Source organism: Microcebus murinus, chromosome X (assembly GCF_040939455.1).
Source record: "Microcebus murinus isolate Inina chromosome X, M.murinus_Inina_mat1.0, whole genome shotgun sequence".
Lineage (NCBI taxonomy): Eukaryota > Metazoa > Chordata > Mammalia > Primates > Cheirogaleidae > Microcebus > Microcebus murinus.
Window position 1 is genome coordinate 100,824,033 of NC_134136.1, and position 19,663 is coordinate 100,843,695.

The following is a 19,663-nucleotide window of genomic DNA, read 5'->3' on the forward strand; positions in this document are numbered from 1 at the left end:
CTACCCACAAAGATGTTTTCAGACTCAAGATCAAGGGTTGAAAAACAAACTTTCAGGCAAATGGAAACCAAAAGAGAGCAGGGGTAAAGATTCTAATTTCAGACACCATCAATTTTAATATAGCAAAAGTAAAGAAAGACAAAGGTAGCCACTGTATACTGGTGAAAGGACAAATCCAACAAGAAGACTTAACAATTGTTAATTTCTATGCACCCAACATAGGAGCACCCAGAGATGTAAATCAAATCCTGTATGAATTAAATAGCATGATAAATGGTAATGCCATACTTATGGGGGATTTCAACATACAGTATGATGCATGTTAATGTGATAGTAGCAGGGGATTTCAACACCCCACTGTCTGAAATGGACAAATACTCCAAACAAAAAATAAGCATGGTCCTAGACCATAAATCAAACCTCAACAAATTTAAAAAAATAGAAATGATACCATGTATCTTCTCAGACCATAGTGGTATAAAACTTGAGATCAATACCAACAGAAATGCTCACTGTTTCACAAAGTCATGTAAATTAAACAATCTAGTGCTAAATGATTGCTGGGTAAAAGAAGAGATTCAAATGGAAATGAACAACTTCTTTGAATTAAATAATGATGGGGAAATAAGCTATCCAAACCTGTGGGATACAGCAATAGCATTCCTGAGAAGAAAACTAATAGCATTAAATCCTCACATCCAAAAGGCAGAAAGCTCAAAAATCAACAAACTAATGAACTGTCTCCAGGAATTGGAAAAGTAAGAGCAAATAGCAAATTAATTCTAAAACCAGCAGAAGAAAGTAAATATCTAAGATCAGAGCAGAAGTAAATGAAATTGAGAGTAAAAGAACCATACAGAAGATCAATAAAAAAAAAACAAACTGGTTTTTCAAAATGTAATAAAAATTGATAGCCCTCTTGCTAGATTGACAAGACTAGAAACGAAAGGACTTTAACAAACTCAATAAGAAATGAAAAAGGACAATCACTATAGTATCATTGAAATATAAAACATTATCTTTAAATACTATAAAAATCTTTATGCCCCCAAATTACAAAATGTGGAGGAGATGGAAAAATGCTTGGAAACACACAACCACCCTAAGCTCAATGAGGAGGAAATAGTACACTTGAACAGACCAATATCAAGCATAGAAATTGAATAACCAATAAAAAATCTTACAAACAAACAAAAAGTCCCAGAACAGATCACTTCACACCTGAATTTTACCAAATATACAAAGAAGAACCCATACTTATACTGCAGAAATGATTCCAAAACATTGAGAATTATGGTATCCTCCCCAACTCATTGTACGAAGCCAATATCACCTTGATACTAAAGCCAGGAAAAGATATAGTGGAAAATGAAAACTATAGACCAATATCCTTCATGAATATACATGCAAAAGTCCTCAATAAAACATTAGCCACTGAATCCAACAGCACATCCAAAAAATATTCACTATGACAAGGTGGGCTTTATCCCAGGGATGCAAGGCTGGTTCAACATATGCAAATCTATAAATGTGATTCACCACATAAATAAAAGCAAGAACAAAAACCATATGATTCTCTCAAAAGATGCATAAAAAACATTTGAAAAAATACAGCACACTTTTATGATAAAAATCCTTAACAATATAGGCATAGATGAGACATTCTTTAAAATTAGTAAGGCCATATAAGATAAAGCCACAGCCAATATCATAGTGAATAGGGAAGAATTTAAAGCATTCCTACGTAGAACTGGAACCAGACAAGTTTGCCCACTATTTCCATATTTATTTAACATAGTGCTGGATGGAAGTCCTCGCCACAGGAATCAGACAAGAGAAGGGAACTAAGCATGTCCGAAATGGGACAGAAGAGGCCAAACTCTCACTCTTTGTTTGTGATATGCTATTATACATATAAAATCCCAAGGATTCAAACAAGAGACTCTTGGAATTGATAAATAAATACAGTAATGTTTTAGGATTCAAAATTAATGCATACTGATTAGTGGCATTCATATACGCCAAAAACAGACAAGCTGAAAATGAAATCAAAGATTCAGCAGAAACTTTCACAATAGCATCAAATAAATTTAAATATTTAGTAATATATTTAACAAAGGAGGTGAGAGATATTTATAGGGAAATCTACAAAACCATGAGAAAAGAAATTGTAGAAGATGTATACCGATGGATATCCCTACCATGCTCATGGATTGGTAGAATCAATATTGTTAAAATGTCCATTCTACCTAAAGTGACCTATAGAATTAATGCAATCCCCATCAAAATTCTACCATCATTCTTTACAGATGTAGAAAAAGTAATTATACGCATCGTCTGGAACCAGAGAAGACATCCTATAGCCAAAGAAATCTAATGCAAAAAGAACAAATTGGGAGGGATCAGTCTGCCAGACTTCAATCTTTACTACAAGGCTACAGTAACCAAAACATCATGGTGTTGGCACAAGAACAGAGATATAGACCTATGGAATAGGACAGAAATCCCAGATATAAAAAATCTTCATACTGTAATCTAATATTCGACAAAGCAGACAAAAGTATACATTGGGAAAAGAATCTCTATTCCATAAGTGGTGCTGGGAAAACTGGATATCCACATTCAGAAGATTGAAAGTGGATCCCCACCTCCCATCTGTCATAAAAATCAACTCATGTTGGATAACAGACTTAAACATAAGGCCTGAAACCTTAAGAATTATGGAAGAAAATGTGGGGAAGACACTTCTAGACATCAGGCTAGGCAAAGAATTTATGAAGAAGAGCCAGGAACCAATCACAGTAGAAACAAAAATAAACAAATGGGACCTGATCAAATTAAAAAGTTTTTGCACAGCCAAGGAAACTGTTCTTAGCACGAATAGACCACCTACAGGATGGAAGAAAGTATATGCTTTCTACACATCTGATAAAGGGCTGATAACAAGAATCCATGTAGAACTTAAGGAAATCAACAAGAAAAAGTCAAACAACCCCATCAATAAGTGGGCAAAGGACACGAGCAGAAATTTTTCAAAGAAGATATAACAATGGCCAGCAAACATATCAAAAAGTGCTCAGCATCTCTTATCATTAGGGAAATAAAAATCTAAACTAGAATGAGATATGACCTTACACCAGTGAGAATGGCCTCTATCAAAAAGTCCAAAAATAACAACTGCTATCATGTATGTGGAGAGATTGGAACACTGTTACACTGCTGGTGGATTGCAAATTAGTTAACCCCTGTGGAAAGTCATTTGGAGATATCTCAAAGAGCTAAAAATAGAAATACCATTTGATCCAGGAATCCCACTACTAGGCACATATCCAAAGGAATAAAAGACATTCTATAATAAAGACATTGTCATTTGAATGTTTATAGTAGCAAAATTTACAATAGCAATGGTATGGAAATCACCCAAATGCCCATCAATACATGAGTAGATGATTAAAATGTCATATATGTATACCATGGAATACTACACAACTACAGAAAATAGTGGTGATCTAGTACCTCTTATATTATCCTGGATAGAGATTGAGCCTATCCTTGGTGTAAGGTATCACAAGGATGGAAAAAATACACATGTATACCATAAAACTGGTAGTAACTGATAAACACTAAGGTACTTAGATGGTGGTAATACACACTGGGTATGGGTCAGATAGACAAGAGAGGAGTGGGGGTAGAGTGGATGGGTTGGGTAAACCCACAGCCAATGGAAACAGGGCACAAAATACCGGGGAAGGACACACTTGTGGCCCTGGCTTGAACAATGCAAATGCATTTCATGTAAGAAAAATGTTTGTACCCCCATAATATCATGAATTAGACAAATAAAATAAAATAAAATAAAAACTGAGTATATGTGATTAATAAATTGCTGTTGAGTTCATCTATATGGTGGCCAGTGTTGTGGGTTTGGGTACCACATAGCCATAGTTTGGAAATTCCTCTTCCACCAATGAAGTAGGATGCCATTAAAATATGCTCTTATGAATTAGTTTGGACTAATTCAGAAATAAATCTCTACTTAGGGCCATGTGTTAATTTGTTAAGACTGCCATGAAAAAACACCATAGAGTGAGTGGCTTAAAAAATTGAAGTTTATTTTCTCAAAGTTCTGGAGCCTGGAAGTCCAATCCAGTGGATTTGGTTCCTAGTGCTGCAGAGAGCTGCCTTCTTGCTGTATCTTAATGTGCTAGAGAGAGGGGGACAAGCTTTCTGGTCTATTCTAATAAGGGCATTAATTCATACAGGCTCCACCCTAATGACTTCATCTATACCTAATAATCCCCCAAACGTCCCACTTCCTAGTACTCTCTCCCATGGAATAGGATATCAACACACGAATGTTGGAGGGACACATTCAGTCTATAACAGGGTTTAGCAAACTCAACTGGCAAATGAAGAACTTCCAATAGTCTCATACTTACAAAGTAGAAAGTGATATGGCTAGACTAGATCCCTGCTCTGAGCCCACCTAGTGTGACACAGACTGTTACACTACTCCCACCATGAAGTTGACCTTGCGTATATTTATTAACTTTTATCCTCACTACCCAAAATATATCTGAAATGTCAAAGAGAGAGAGAGAGAGAGAGAGAGAGAGAGAGAGAGAGAGAGAGAGAGAGAGAGAGAGAGAGAGAGAGAGAGAGAGAGATTTTGTGCCCAAAGTACTGTATTGGAATACATAGCCAGAGCACTAAGAATAGCAAAATAAATGAGAGGTTGGAATAATGAAAAGGAGATAATATTTGTTAGCAATATAAATGTCTCCATATGCATTGTCATTCAATCTAAAATGCTTGAGATCTCGCAAAATTATCTAGCTCAGCTCATTTCCTTTATTAAGTATATCTTTCAGAACAGAAGTTATATAAATGATTAAGTCTGGATGACGAAGAGAAGGAATAGATTAGTGTTTGTTTTCTGTGACGTCCACCTCCTCTCCCAGGCCTTCCTCCTAGTTCTTCAGCTTCCCCATCTCACGTCACTCTGGGGACCCAGACCTATTGCAGGGAAGATTTGAAGTAGGGAGACTACTCAAGAGTTTGCAGAGCTGTGAAGGTGTGAAGGAAGAGCCTAAGGTTCTAAGCGGATTCCAATTGCAAATCCTCTGTGAGGCTGAGGGAACAACCCCCTCCGGCACAGAGGGGGCGCCGAAGATGCGGCCCCTGCAGTCGGCCTTGAGAGGGCTTTTCCTTGGTAAGACGCGTGGCACTCGCTCCCTTCTGAGGCGTCTCAAGATGGAGAAGGAACTTGCCTGAGGTGCGAGTCTGCCACAAGCCAGCGAGAGTGAGGAGTCCCCGACCCCGACAGGAGTCAAGGTGAGAATATTGAGTGAGAAGGAGAGAATTGCCCCTTTAGGGAAATTCTCTGGGTCCCATACCCACAAAGCCGCCCCACACCCAGCACCCCGCACCCCACACCCCACACCCCACACCCCGCACCACGGTCCTGGGTTAGGGAGGCCTGAGCAGAGGAGGCGGACTGAGGTGTGCGCTCCCTTTTGCTTTGGGCTGTCAGGAGGATGTCGGATTGATAAAAGTGGGCAGGCCCCCGTCCAGCATGGAGGAGACGCGAACCCTACAAACAGTCCGACTGAGGAAGCCCGGGTGCAGAGTCCCGCCATATTTGTTTGCGGCTTTCCGAGGACCCACATACGCCGGTCTGGGGAATATGAGTTCTCTTTTCCTCTCTGATGGTATCAGGGAGTTGAGGGCTTTGGCCTGGTTGGGGCAGGGCCTTTCCATTCAGCAGCAGGTAGTTCCATGCCCTTTAGGGAATCGAAAGCAGACCGCTGAATGATTTATGAAGGGACCGCAGACCTCAGAAGAGTGAGGTGGCTCAGAGCCTGCCCCCGCCGTAAACCTGGGAGGCCCCAGGACAGGGCTGTCAGTCTGACTTCTGCAAGGAGGGTCTCAGAAATGTGAGGGCCTTGGGCGGAGAAAAGGGTCCTCAAGTCGGAGAAAGGACAGCATTCCGGGTATAGCCAGGAGTCAAGGTAAGATCTCTATGTGAGGACTGAGGGAACCCCCACCCTGCTGGCAACCTTCAATGCCTGTGGACTGGTGGCGTGATTCAAATTCATTTCCTGCTCTGGTATGGGGGAGGGTTGATGAGGGATTTTGTCTAAGGCAGGGGTCCCCAACCTATGGTGAGTTGTATAATTATTTCATTATATATTACAATGTGATAACAATACAAATAAACTGCAAAATAAATGTAATGTGCTTGAATCATCCCCAAACCATCCCTCACCACCCTGGTCTATAGAAAAATTGTCTTCCATGAAAACAGTGCCTAGTGCCAAAAAGCCTAGGACCACTAGTCTAAAGGGTATTACCTAAGGTTTGTTGTATCAGGATTCACTGGTGTTTCCATGAGTGAAGGTGAAGACCATAGTATATGAGGGGAATAATGACAATGATGGTACCACAGAATCCATTTGACCTATTATCAGGCTTGGGAGATGATAGGCAGTTATGGTGGTCCTCATATACTCCTTGCCAGTCTGAAAGGATACTGGCAGAGAGTGAGAAGTCCCTGGCCCATGCCAAGGGTCAAAGGATGGTTTGGGGGTCCATCCACCATTTAGTAGATAATAAAGAATCTGAGCTTCACCCTTGCATTCAGCACCAGAAGGACCAAGGAAGGAGTGTTAGTTAGGCTAAAGCTCTCCTTCACTTCCTTATATTTAATCTTAAAGAGGTGAAATCTTTGGTGTTAGGTTGCAGCCACCATTCAGCAAAAGAGAACAAGTGAGTTCCCTGCATGAGAACTGAATACCCAAGCAGCCCATAGCAGAGACGGCTTTGATAGTCATGTACCCCTTGACAGGGATGGTGGGCAGAGAAACTCTGTTACTTCCTCCTCTGGGATATCAGGGAGGTGCTGGCTTTGGTGTAAGGTGTAGACTTTACAGCAGCAGAAGAGAGGGGGCTCAGGACCTGCCAACAGTTGACATGATGGTTAAGATTGTGAACTGAGAGGACTCCCACATGCCAAAAGAGAGGGCCAATTACTAGCCCTTGCTCCCTATCCGGTACATCCCAGGCACCGATGCTAGGATGCAGCCTAAAACTCACTATAATTCCTCTAGAGGGTTCTCAGGGGACAGGCTGACCAGGGCAACAGAAGCCCTGTGGGTTCCCACAGAAGCGCTCTAGGACACCTACAGAGGTGGCTTAGTTATAGCCAAGATGGTCTCTCCCTGATGATGAGGCTCACACCATCTCATTTTTCCTCCTTCAGGTACCTGCATCACCAGCTGCCCTGCTCGCATTTTCTTCTACTATCCCAAACCAAAGTCATCATGCCTCGGGGTCAGAAAAGTAAGCTCCATGCTCGTGAGAAACGCCAACAGGCCCGATGTGAGAATAAGGCTAGAGGGGGTGCTCAGGAAAAAGCAGCAGCAGAAGAGCCCCCTCTAGAAGAGTCCCCTCCCTCCTCATCTGTTTCTGAAGGTGTTACCAAGAGCCTGCCTGTTGCTGAGTCCTGTAGCACTTCCCAGGAGCCTCAGGAAGCTCCACCCACCACCACTACTTCTGAAGTCATTTCTTGCACTAGATCTGAGGAAGATTCCAATGTCCAAGATGAGGCAAAAGAAAGCAATGCTGAGGCCTCACCCTCCAGGAATAAAGTATGCAGAGATCCTATAGCCAGGAAAACTAAGGTGTTGGAGCAGTTCCTGCTCTACAAGTGCAAAATGAAACAGCCCATTATGAAGGCAGACATGCTGAAGATTGTCAACCAGAAGTACAAAGACCAGTTTCCTGAGATCTTCAAGAGAGTCTGTGAGCACCTTGAGATGGTCTTTGCAGTTGATGTGAAGGAAGTCGACTCAACGCGCGAGTTGTATGACCTCGTGAGCAAGCTGAAACTCCCCAACAACGGGAGGGTGCGTGGTGGCAGGGGCTTACCCAAGACCGGTCTCCTGATGAATATCTTAGGTATGATCTTCATGAAGGGCAACTGCGCCACTGAGGAAGACATCTGGAAATACCTAAGTATGATGCGAGTATATGCTGGCAGGAAGCACTTCGTCTATGGAGAGCCCAGGAAGCTCATCACTAAGGATTTGGTGAGGCTGAAGTACCTGGAGTACCGCCAGATCCGCAACAGTGATCCTGCACGCTACGAATTCCTGTGGGGTCCCAAAGCCCATGCCGAAACTACCAAGATGAAAGTCCTGGAATTTTTGGCCAAGATCAATGGTACTGCCCCCAGTGCCTACCCAAACCTTTATGAAGAGGCTTTGAAAGATGAGGAAACAAGAGCCCAAGCCGTACGTGTAGCCAAGCCTGCTCCTACTTTCAAAGTTTGTGCACTGTGCAGCGCCATGCGTACAGTATATCTTGCTGACCCTATTGATGTCTGAGTCTTTTTCATAATCCAGATTAGAAAATATGACATCACAATAGGTATTTTCTTTGAAATATAAAAGAACCCCACAGTAAAGTATTAAGTAAGTGGGGTAATATAATGGAGAAAAAATATTAAAACATGAGTATTCCTTGTTTCCCCTAATTCCTTTTAGTGTTTCATTTTATAAAACTATGTGGTTTATACTTTGTTTTTGTTAGCTTATTCAAGAAAGTAGAAGAAATTAAATGTTAACAAATTAGATCTTATGCTTTCTGACTCTTTTATTCACCGAACATTAATTTAACATCTGCTCTTTGAAAAACTCTGTGCTAGTACTGGAGATCCTCTGAAAATGAAGACCCATCCACTGCTCATAGAAATTTTGGGCATTACATGTTACAATCATTCAAGTAAGATGTTTAATTACTGTCTCTGACTTATAGGTAAAGTAAAAAGTATGAGTGAGGGTCACTGTGTTCCTTATGAGAGTAGTCATGTGAGAACTTCCTGAGCAAGTCAGTTTGGGATTTGGGGAAACTGCACATCCTTAGTGGGATGTAATTTTCATTTAAACTAGTGGGCCAATTGAGGATGGGAAAGCAATACGTGGCAGCCAAACCCCTACAAGTTGTGCTTCAGAGTTGAGAATCAAAACTCTGTGATTTAATCTTCTTGGGTTGCTGTAACAAAATACCATAGACTCCATGGCCTAAACAACAGAAATTTATTTCTCACAGTTCTGGAGGCTGGGAAGTCCAAGATCAAGGTGCCTGCAGATTCTGTTCTTGATGAGGGTACCTTTCTTGGATTGTAGAAATTCACCTTTTCTCTGTGTTTTCACAAGGAAGGGACAGAGAGATTGAGAAAACACATGCTCCAACCTCTCCTCCTCTTAAAGCAATGCTAATCCTAAAATGCGGCCCTCACCCTTATAATATCCACTAAAACTAATTGCCTCTCAAAGGCCCCACCTTCAAATGCCATCATATTGGGGGATGGGATTCAGCATATAAATTGGTAGTGTGGCACAAATGCTTATTTCGTAATGGAAAATTACTCCCACAAATTATTTTGGGATTGGGGTAAACAAGAACCAAGTTTGCACCTGGGCAGGAAAGCAAGGTATCTTGTGCTCTGATTCCGGTGTGATGACCACAGTTTGCAAACTATATATTCCATGCACATGTTCTCAGAGGAATTTCTGAGAAATAAGGATGATAATCCCTGGAGGTTACATGTATAGAAGCCATTTTATTGGTATTTTTCCCTTGATATTAGCTGAGTCCTACTGCATTCAGCAAGCATTTTAATTAGGTGATCTTGAGTGTAATTTGGCAAATTCTAACCAAGGGATAGACTTTGTTTGTGAAGGGCATAATTAATGTAAATAAATATTATTTCGATGGAAGGACACTTGGTAGGCATGAAATGACTTGTGCCTTAACATCAATTTGAGAGGCTTGAGTTCCATCTAACTAGGGAAGACAACCCCACTCCCTAGTCAAATAACAGCTGTTCCCATGGGGAAATTTACACATTTTTACTTGCTAGGTAGAATTTATGGCTGGTTCAGTGCTCTTGGTACAAAAGTATTCGATGTTCTCTAACATTTGGATTAAAAGATAATTCAAGGCATGGTGGGTGGTATCATCTGGAAACAAAATAATAATAATAATTGTCATTCTGTAAATATTGGGTAATATTTTACTGTCATCTTGCCTGTGGTTTTTATGTAGTAAAGTCTTACAAGAAAGGGCTTTTCAGATTTACATAGTGCATGATGATCTTTCAATTTTCTCAAGTTTGAAAGACTGGTAAGTAGCAGAGCTGGGACAAGAGCCCTGGTATGAATTTAGAGCCCATGCTCTTCCACTGATCCCATCAGAGGTAGACTTTCTGTCTCTTAATTCACTTTTTGTCAGTATTACAAAATATATCTCAGGTAATAAAAAGACACTTGTAACCAAAGTACTAAAAGCAGGCCTACAAAGGGAAGGTAAATATGAGAATAAATAAAAATTGGGCAGTTGTTTTTGGACTTCATTTTCCTAGGATCATGCTGCTCCTAAGCTCATTGCCACTGAGATATAACCCTGCCCAGGAGCTGACATTTTTTCTAGCTCTTGTTCTTTCTATCTTTACAACACTCTTCCCCTGTAACTTCTCCAGTGTGTACCCCAGTGTCGAACTTCTTCCTGCTCTGGAACCTGACCTGCTGGCAAGTTCTTCACCTTTTTACCTTGTCCACTGATGGTTATCACCTGCTTTCCTCATGACTTAGGGTATTCTAACTCCCTAGTGGTCACTTCCTTCACCATGTTTGTATATCAACTTTGTATTCCTGTTTATGTGATAACTTCTCCTTTCTTCCCTCACTCTTTGCTTCTCTATCGCTCTTGCTCACTCTCGCTGTCTTGCTCTCTTTCTTGCTCTTATTTTTCCAATGTTCCTTTAAATAAATTGTTTAAACAGTATCTGAGTGTTAGTTTATGGATCATTTTATTTGCACATTTATTGCTATATATCAAGTTTAAAGTAGCAGTTTTTATATTTTGTGAAACAAATTGGGAAACTTCCTCTTATTTTGTAATCCGGAGCAGGATAAGATGATATTTGAACAGTATTTCTTTAGAAATGAGATAGGACTTAGCAATTATACTGTTGGGATCAAGAAATAGAGAAAAATAAAGTAAATATTGTCAATGTCTATGTGTCTTATTATTTTTAGCTGATTTTTCTGTAAAATTAAATGGAATATACCTGGATTTGTTTATCTTTGTTTTCCTTAAGAATTTAGGAAACCTTAAATTTCAACATGTTAATATTAGGTATTGTACTTATTGACACATTTATATCATTAGCATTAATTGGGCATCTGCTATTTGGAAGACACTGTGCTATTATTGGTGAAGATTTTTGTTTCTATGAGAACTAATCTCACAAGAAAGATTTTGAGATGTCATACTAGATCAAAGGGACCAATACAGAGAGAGAATAAGGACCTTGGGGTCCAGATGAGTGTAGTAAAGTGGCATATAAGTGTAAATTCTTCAAAGCAATACATTTTAGAAACTGCAAGTTCATCAGTGAGACTGAAATTTAAGTTTTGCTATGTCCATCTATGTCATAGGACAGTAGGGTTGTATGAATGGGGAGCAAGGGTCAGGGTTGAGAGACTGAAGCTTAGAATGCAACATGGCTCTTGAATCCTGGACAAAGAAACTTTCTATTGATGTAATCAAGGTAGATGTTCCAGGCCCTTTCCTACTGCGTTTGAAAACAGTTTGCAAAGTAATTATTTTTACCTATATTGTCTCAAAAAATTTCCTGAAAAATAAGTATTATACCCTTTTAGGCTGATTATTAGAAACCAGTTGGCTTGTACTTTTTCTCTTGGATTGAGAAGGTCCTATTCCAATATATTATAATGGCAGTATAATTTGAATATAATTTGGCAAGGGTTTTTGGTGGCTGTAAAAATGGATGGCAATTGGGACGGTTTGATTGAAGTTACAGCTGGGAACCAAAAAAAGGAGCAGCACATAATAGTATTTTGACCCTTACACAACTGTAGGAGATTTGAGTTGCATCCAGCTGGAAACAACTGCTTGACTCCCAAATTAAAGTACCTTCTCTGGAGTATTTAGTTTTATTTCAAAATAGCAATTGACTCTTGATATACTAGGTCATGGATGCCTAAGATTCCCTCAGAACTGGTCAGTCATTTTTCAAAAATCCAGAAGGAAGGTAGCAGTGTCTGTAATCAGCACTAGTAATGGTAATGACTTTCATTTATTAAAGGTTTACTGCACACAGACAGTTGGCTAGATTCTCCACATATATTATTTCGAATATTTTCAAAAATCTTGCAAAAAGAGGTTCATTTAACGGATGAAGAACTCCAGATCTAGAGAGCTAAGGAAATCTCCCCAATAATACAGAGCTACTAAATGGCAAAGGTCGGAGTGTTGTAATTTGTGTAGATCTCAAACTGTCTTCACTCCTTCCAGCCTGAACTAGGCCCTCTTTTCAGTGCTCTTCCCACTTTTCGTAATACCCTATATGAGATAAAAATAACTTTCTGTCCAAGATTCTGAAAGCAAGCCTAAAGAAGGTAGACAAAATGTAAAATAAATGTAAACACGAATGAAATGCAATTTTGGAAGTGCCAATCGGATTCATTTACCCAGGATATTCCTGTCCTCACACAGGGTTGCTTGAAAGCTGCCACTGTTCAGCCATCTGTGTTTCATACATATTAATTTAGCACAACCACATTACAGGAGTCTTCACCTCAGTCTTCCCAGTGTTCTTTTCTGTTAAATTATTAAATGTGTATCTTGACCTGCTAACCAGCTCTTCACAGCCTCTTCCACTGTCCCCAGTGTAGAAAACAAATGAGAATCGCTTGTCTTCTCCCTAACTCAGAGGCTGTCTACTCTCCACAGATGACCCTTATCTGTCCCATGCTTACTATACCCCCTCCATACCAGCCCCATTAACTTTGGGGTGAGGTTTCGATACGTGGCCATCTCCTCGGGTCCATTTGTATATATTGGCCTATAACTTAGTTCTCCCTGGTCTTGTTTTTTTAACCTTGCCCATAAGCCATGCCTAGTGATGTAGCCGTGATGTGTGACAATGGGATACTCAGGAAGCCTTCCCTGTCTATCCCCAACTCCATCCCTTGCTACCCTGCATTTGATGTGCATCCTCTATGTTTCCTTATTGCATCCCACCTTGTTCATGGGATATATTCCTGAAATTAGGAGAAAGATGTTTTGGAAAACTGATATTTGCAGTATAATATTTTTGTAGAAAAACAACTTATGCCTATTGAGTAATTACTATGTGGCAGACATAGTGTTTGTGTGTCATGTCATTTATTTCTTAACACAGGCCTATGAGGTCAATACTATTAGTATGCCTTAGTTAGACATTAGAATTTAGGGATCTATCATTTATCTCCACACTAGTCTTTATAATTTTTTCCTTCTATTAGCTTTGTAGTCAGCTCTTCCTTTTTTTTTTTTTATATCTGTTCGCTCTATTCTGTTCCAATGATCTATTTGTCTATTATTTTACCAATGCTGCACTGTTTTGATTATTGTAAGCTTAATAGTAAGTCTCAAAGTCAGGGTCTTCATGCTGCACCACCCCATATCAGAAAATAGAAGGACAAGAGAGAGTGAAAGGGAGAGACAAAAGAGTGCCAAATGTGTTCTCTTATTAGGACCCCACTCCCATGATAATAAATTCACTTAAACCCACTCCTGCAAAAACAGCATTAACCCATTCATGAGGGTGAAATCTACATGGCCTATTCACCTCCCATTAGGCCTCATCTCCCAATTCTCTTGCATTGAGAATTAAGTTTTCAACACCTGCTTGCTGAAGCACACATTCAAACCATAGCAGTCAGGATGGCCATCTTCATGCAGGCTCCCCAGGACCTCTGAGTCCCATTTATAGTCGATGCAATAAAGTTAGAAGTGACTGCTGCTTGAGATCTTTTGAAGATAGGTGGGCAAATGGGTTATTTGTTTGTTGTCTTTCTAAATTGAGTGTGATTCTTGAGGCTAAGCAAGGGGATGTCCTCTAATTTCTCTAGATTACCTGAAGCTTCCTTTGGAAATGCATCTCCTTTTAAACTAACTTAACATGCTTTAATCATTTTTTTGTGCAAACAAGTTACCAGCTCTCCCTTCAATCCTCCTTCCCTTGGCCTCTGGCTCTCCTTAAATGAAAATCTTACACAGAATGCAAATTACTCTATCTATACAATCTCTCTCTTTCCCTCTTTTGCACATTAGATTTTTGACAGCTGGTCTTTAAGGAAGTCCGCATCATTTCCTATCCAGTAGATACCTTTCTTCTTGGTCCCTTGCCTATCAAAACAGAAGTCTTTAGCCTCTGAAATTCCATGGTTAAGCCTCAAAAATCAGTGTTGTGGAGAATTACTCAGTGCTGCCAGAGAAATTCTAGTGACAGTGAAACCTCCTGATGTTTGAGATGCTGGAAATTTTGAATGAAGCTGATCTGACAGCTTCAGGTTGTGTAGGATCAGAAAAAGGACAATGTGATGGGAATGTTTTCCTGAGGGACAAGTCATATCCTTTCAGACAAATGGGTTTTCCTTTGTGTATCCAGGGAAGTGAGGCCAAACTAGGCTCAGGAACGAGACTAGAAATAGGTGTAAGACTGAGGTCCTAAACCTTAGAGGCTGAGCAAAGAAATTGGAAAAATCCTTAATGTGATTTCCATAAGGGATAATTCAGCTACTCCCACCTGGTACTGATAGCTGAATTGTTCATTTATGCTTTTAAATTGTTCAACATGATACCCCAGATTGCTCTGGAAGCTAAGCTCAATTACAAAAGTAAAAATCCACACTTGTGCAATTTTATCACCTACAAAACTAAATATTTCTTAGAGATGACTCAGGCCTGCATGGAGGACAGTGTCCACGCCTCCTGCTCACGGTTTTATGCATGTCTCCCTTAACTGCTTCAGTCCCTCTCACACAGCTCTGTTCCTTATTGCAGGAAGCGAGATGAGTGCTGCCTTTGTGTGAACTAGCATTTCAGGGTAAACTTTGAGGAGAGTTGGGGAGACAAGAAAAAGGCATTATCCACTGGAAAATTACCTTCCTCACTAATTTAGGTGTTTAAGCTTGACAAGTTTCTACAGTTATAGAGAGACATTCTATAGCCTTTTAATGTGCCTGTCCCCTTCCACTGTATGTTGACACATGAAAACAAAAGTCTCATGGTATCATGACTCCATGGGGTTGGAGGGGCAGTACTGAGGTTGAGGAAGCCACTTGAAGCATTCAGGAACCACTCCAGGATGTGGAACGGGATCACACCTGTTAAAAATTATGCTAGTGTGTAAAGAATTTGAGAATTGAAATTATCTCATTCTACATAACCTTATAGATCCTATAAATAAGGGAATTATAATAATAATATATTGTGTTATGGAAGATGTTTTATCCTGTGATGTGTCCTAAATCATACCAATATCCTGGAAGTCTTGCACTTCCCAATGATTATGATGCTCAAAATGCTTTGTAAGATGGGGGAAGGGAGTGGAAATATATTAATATATAAATACATATTTACCCAAACTTTCTTCTGGGTCCCTTGCTCAGCTATGTGGGTCAGGACGGACAGAAACTCCAGTGTGTAAAGAAAATGTAAGCCTCCTGCCTGTTGGTGTTCTTGAAATCACCTTATGAATTCACAAGCTAGGAGCTTGGAACAGAGAGCAAATGAGAGGTACTTTAACCAATCCCCCTAATATAGAAAAACCTGTATTTTTAATAGTTTCTTTAAGCATAGGTCTTACTGGACCTCACAGATTATTGGATGTCCATAAGTGCTTTTATATATTGTAACTATAAATAAATTTCTTTATGCACAGAGAGCAGTTGGAAATCACGTAATCAGCTATAAAATAGGATGACCTTTGCATTTATCAATACAAGGATATTGCATTCAGACTAGGAAAACGGCAAATAAAGGTTTGATGGAGTGGGAAAAGTATTTTTGAAAAACAAATGAACAAATGAATAAATAAATAAAACAATATTTGGAAAATAGCAAAAAAAAAAATGCAAGTAATACTCTGTATTCCTTCCAGTGCTCCCTTTGTCCTCTATTACTTAAATCATTAACTGCATTTTTCTTTAAAAGGATGAAAAATCTCCCTCGGCCTTCCCTTGACATGACATGAAATGTTTCTCATGGCCCTGGAGGGTGCCCTGGCAATGGCATTAATGCCAAACCTGGCTGCATCTAGCCATCGGGCTCTCTCTTTCCCATCTCTCAATGCCCTTTCATAATTGGATGAGAAGACACTGGGGCTGGTATCATCGATTTTCAAAAAACCACTAACCTTTCCTCTTGCTGGTTTCAGCGTGCTCTCTTGCACCTCACAGGAAATCATAGTGTAGAGAATCTCTATTGGCCATGAGCTGGTGTCACCTTATCACTTCAAGGCTCCCTAGTACCCATAAGAAGAGAGGGGTTGTCTCAGCCCACCAGCCTTCCCAGAGGGTACTCAGTGCTGACCACTCTGGGGGATCCTGTCTGCCCTGGGATCATTGAACCCTCAGTACTTAGACAGAGTTCTCATCACGGGTTTCTGTAGGACCTGGGACCCAACCTTTTGCACTCTGGTGGCTTCACCTTCACCTTTAAGGCCTCACCTCCCTAGACCTGACATATAAAAGGAGTGAGGAAGCCTGTCTAACAGCCCTTCCCTGGGCCTTCATATGTTGAAAGCAGGGGTGGGGTCTGACTTTTTCTTGTCCCCGTTATTGAGTGGGAGGGGTGTAGTCCCCTCAGTTTTCCCTCAGGGTCTCAATTTGACTCCGTGTAGGGCTTGTAGCTCCTCTCTCCTTTGATCCGAGGGCATCTATTCATAGCAAGACCCAGAAGTCTCTGAGATGCAATGGAGGGAAGGGAGGGGAGCCTCATTTGGCCACACCTGCCTGTTGTCTCCTAAGACAGAAAGCTGCTGTCAGGCATCTTCTAGCCTTATGATGGTTGGCCTCACCAGACCTCACTCAAGTTCTTCAGTTTGACTCATGGCAGGGACAATATTTCCTCCCCCTCTTGGCCTTTTACTGCATTGCTCACAACAAGGCCCTCCTTTCTCTGGCATCCTGATGAGGAATTGAGGGCTGCCTCTGCTCTGCCTGACATCTATCCCTGCTTCTCCCAGGACGAGCAGTGGAGGAGAGATTATGAGCTGCTCCCATTGTCATGCTCTGCTCCTTCCTCAAGGTCTTTACCCTGGCTCCTGACACAGCCTGGCAATTTTCCCTATGCTGCCTCACCAGCCTCAGGCCAAAGACCTCCCCACCCTGAGTCCCCAGAAGGGAAGTCAGAGTGACCTGGCCATGGCTGTTTGTGTATTCAGAGAACTGACAGCAGGGGCAAGACTCTGTGAGACTCCACTCTTTTAGGGTTGGTGATCCCTTGAATTCTCATTCATCCAGGATCTCTGACTCCTCCCTTCAGTGACCTGAAAATCTTCCAGGGCTAGAAGTGAGTGGTGATTGACACATCTGCTCAGCCCTGCCTGGCGCTTCCAGGGGCTGAAATATGAAGGACTGTGTGGGTCCCTCTCTCTTCCAGGTGGTTGCTCCCCTCAGAACTCACTCAGGGTCCTCAAAACCAAATATTCCCATGACCTAGAGGCCTATCCTCTCACACTAAATGCTTCGTTTCCCTGAGACTCCCTAGAAGGATGTAAGTGTCACCTTATCTGGGCATGACTGCTTGAGGTCACCCATGACTGACAGAGGGGAGGAATTCTGTGATGTTCTTGTTTTTATGATTTCAGTGGTTCCTTCAGTCCTTGCTCGACCCTTGACATTATCTGGAATTGGGCCTGTGGTAACCTGAGGCCAGACTCTTTGACCAACTGCCTCACCTCCCTGAGATGTCCTAAAGGGAAATGGGTGCAATGCAGCATGCCAAATTCCCAGGTTTGATAGGGGATATATCAGTGGCAGGACTCCATCTGTCCTGGGAGTGTTGCCAACATCCTCATTTAGGGTCATCAACTGGACTCCTCTGAGGGACTAATTTTCTATCCTCTGCTGAGTGGGGCAGTTCCAATTATACCAAGGGCCTCAGCTCCATGAGACCATTCTCAGTGGAAATGAGGGCCACTTCAATCCGATAGGTCTGCCCTGGGTCTTCTAGGACTGACAGCAGGGACAGTACACTGTGTAGCCCCTCCGTTCTGGGTGAGTGGTCCACTCTATCCTCCTTCCAGGTCCTCACCTTAAACCCTGACCAGACCTGGAACTCTAACCTCCTCTGACCAGAGGTCACAGTCCTCAGACAAAGGACATCAATTTCTTGGAATTTCTGAATTGGAAGTTAGGAATAGCCATATATGGTCACAGTGGAGGGTGTTCTGAGGGATGATAGCCAGATGAGAATTCTATGAGACTCTAGTCTTTTTGAATCAGGGGCTCCGTCAGTTTTCACCCAGATTTCTAACCTTGAGTTAGGGTGTGATGTCGGACTTTTCCCTCTGCTGATCTGAGCCTGCTCACCTCAGATGAAAGCATTATGCTTACTGAGAAACCAGAGAGAAAGTTCAGGCTGCTAGTCCTTGGCTATCCCTGCCTGGTGTCTCTGTGTGGCCCTCTCTGTTATGGGGAGACTCATCAGCACTCATTGTCCTCACCTTAATTCTAGTCAGAGCTTGCTAGGATCTCCTACTTAAGCAGAATTGGAGCTATGTCACAGGATCAACTAACTCAACTCCCTGAAACACCAGTAGGGACCTCAGAGGAAATGAGAGGGCACCTGGGTCAGATAGCTCTTGGGGTGCTTATAGCCATCCAAGACAGAAAACAAGGTGTTCTTTATATGGCCCCTATTCTTCTGGGTGGGCAGTTTCTCATTCCTCATTCGAGGTCCTAACCTTGATATTTTTCAGAGGCTGAAATCCCCCTCCCACTGACCTGAGCATGCCACCCTTAGACCAAGCCTCTTATGTCCCTGACAGTCTTGCAGAATAAATGGGAATCTCAGCTTATAGCTCTGCCTGGGTTACTAGAGTTCTGAGAGTAGAAAGGCTCTGGGTATCCCCTATATTCTGGGGCATTGATTTCCAGAGTCCTCATTTACGGGGGTCCTCATTTTGCCTCCTTCCTCTTTGATTAAAGGCTGCAGGGAAATGTCACACACCTGCAAATAATTGAGCAGGTTCCCTACTGCAAACCTTGCAGGGAGTAGCTTCCTGTCCAAGGCTCCATGTGAGATGGGGAAGCAATAGCACGAGGCAGGAGGCCCAGGACCAGTGGTAGGCTGTCAGAGAAAAAAATCCTGATCATTCCTTTGTTTCACCAGGAAGAATTAGACTATTATATAACTTTTCTTTGAATAGATATGCTTTTTACAGGGAAGGAGCACAGCAAGATAATTTCATGAACTCCTGATCATTTCATGTTATCTGACACTGCATATGTAGACGATCATACCATAATGAATATTAGTTGTTCATTTATTTATTCATCCCACCCATTTATTCAGTATTATTAATATTCTACCTGTATATTCCAAAACACTGCTTTGGGTACGGTGTCTTTTTTATCTTCCATACCCATTTGGAGCAGTGAGAAGATAAATGAATCACAAGACAAAGAGTCTGGCTCAGGCTGGGAAGATCGGAAAAATTTGGGCTCTAGATAAATCCAACCAGTGATCCACTCCCAACTCTATCAATAAAAGGCCTGTGAACTCAAAAAATGTTCAAGTT

At 41.4% G+C, this 19,663-nt stretch overlaps 1 protein-coding gene across 1 annotated transcript; it reads left to right on the plus strand.

Moving 5' to 3' along the window:
- The first annotated feature begins 5,192 nt into the window (after positions 1-5,192).
- On the plus strand, positions 5,193-8,598 carry LOC105867078 (melanoma-associated antigen B5). Its single transcript, XM_012756863.3, has 2 exons — positions 5,193-5,334; positions 7,262-8,598. Exon 2 carries the CDS (start codon positions 7,323-7,325, stop codon positions 8,385-8,387), a length of 1,065 nt encoding a protein of 354 aa, XP_012612317.2. The 5' UTR covers positions 5,193-5,334; positions 7,262-7,322; the 3' UTR covers positions 8,388-8,598.
- The last annotated feature ends 11,065 nt before the right edge of the window (positions 8,599-19,663 follow it).

Coding starts and splice junctions, on each gene's coding strand:
- LOC105867078 (XM_012756863.3), top strand. CDS start 7,323: ATGCCTCGGGGTCAGAAAAGTAAGCTCCATGCTCGTGAGAAACGCCAA.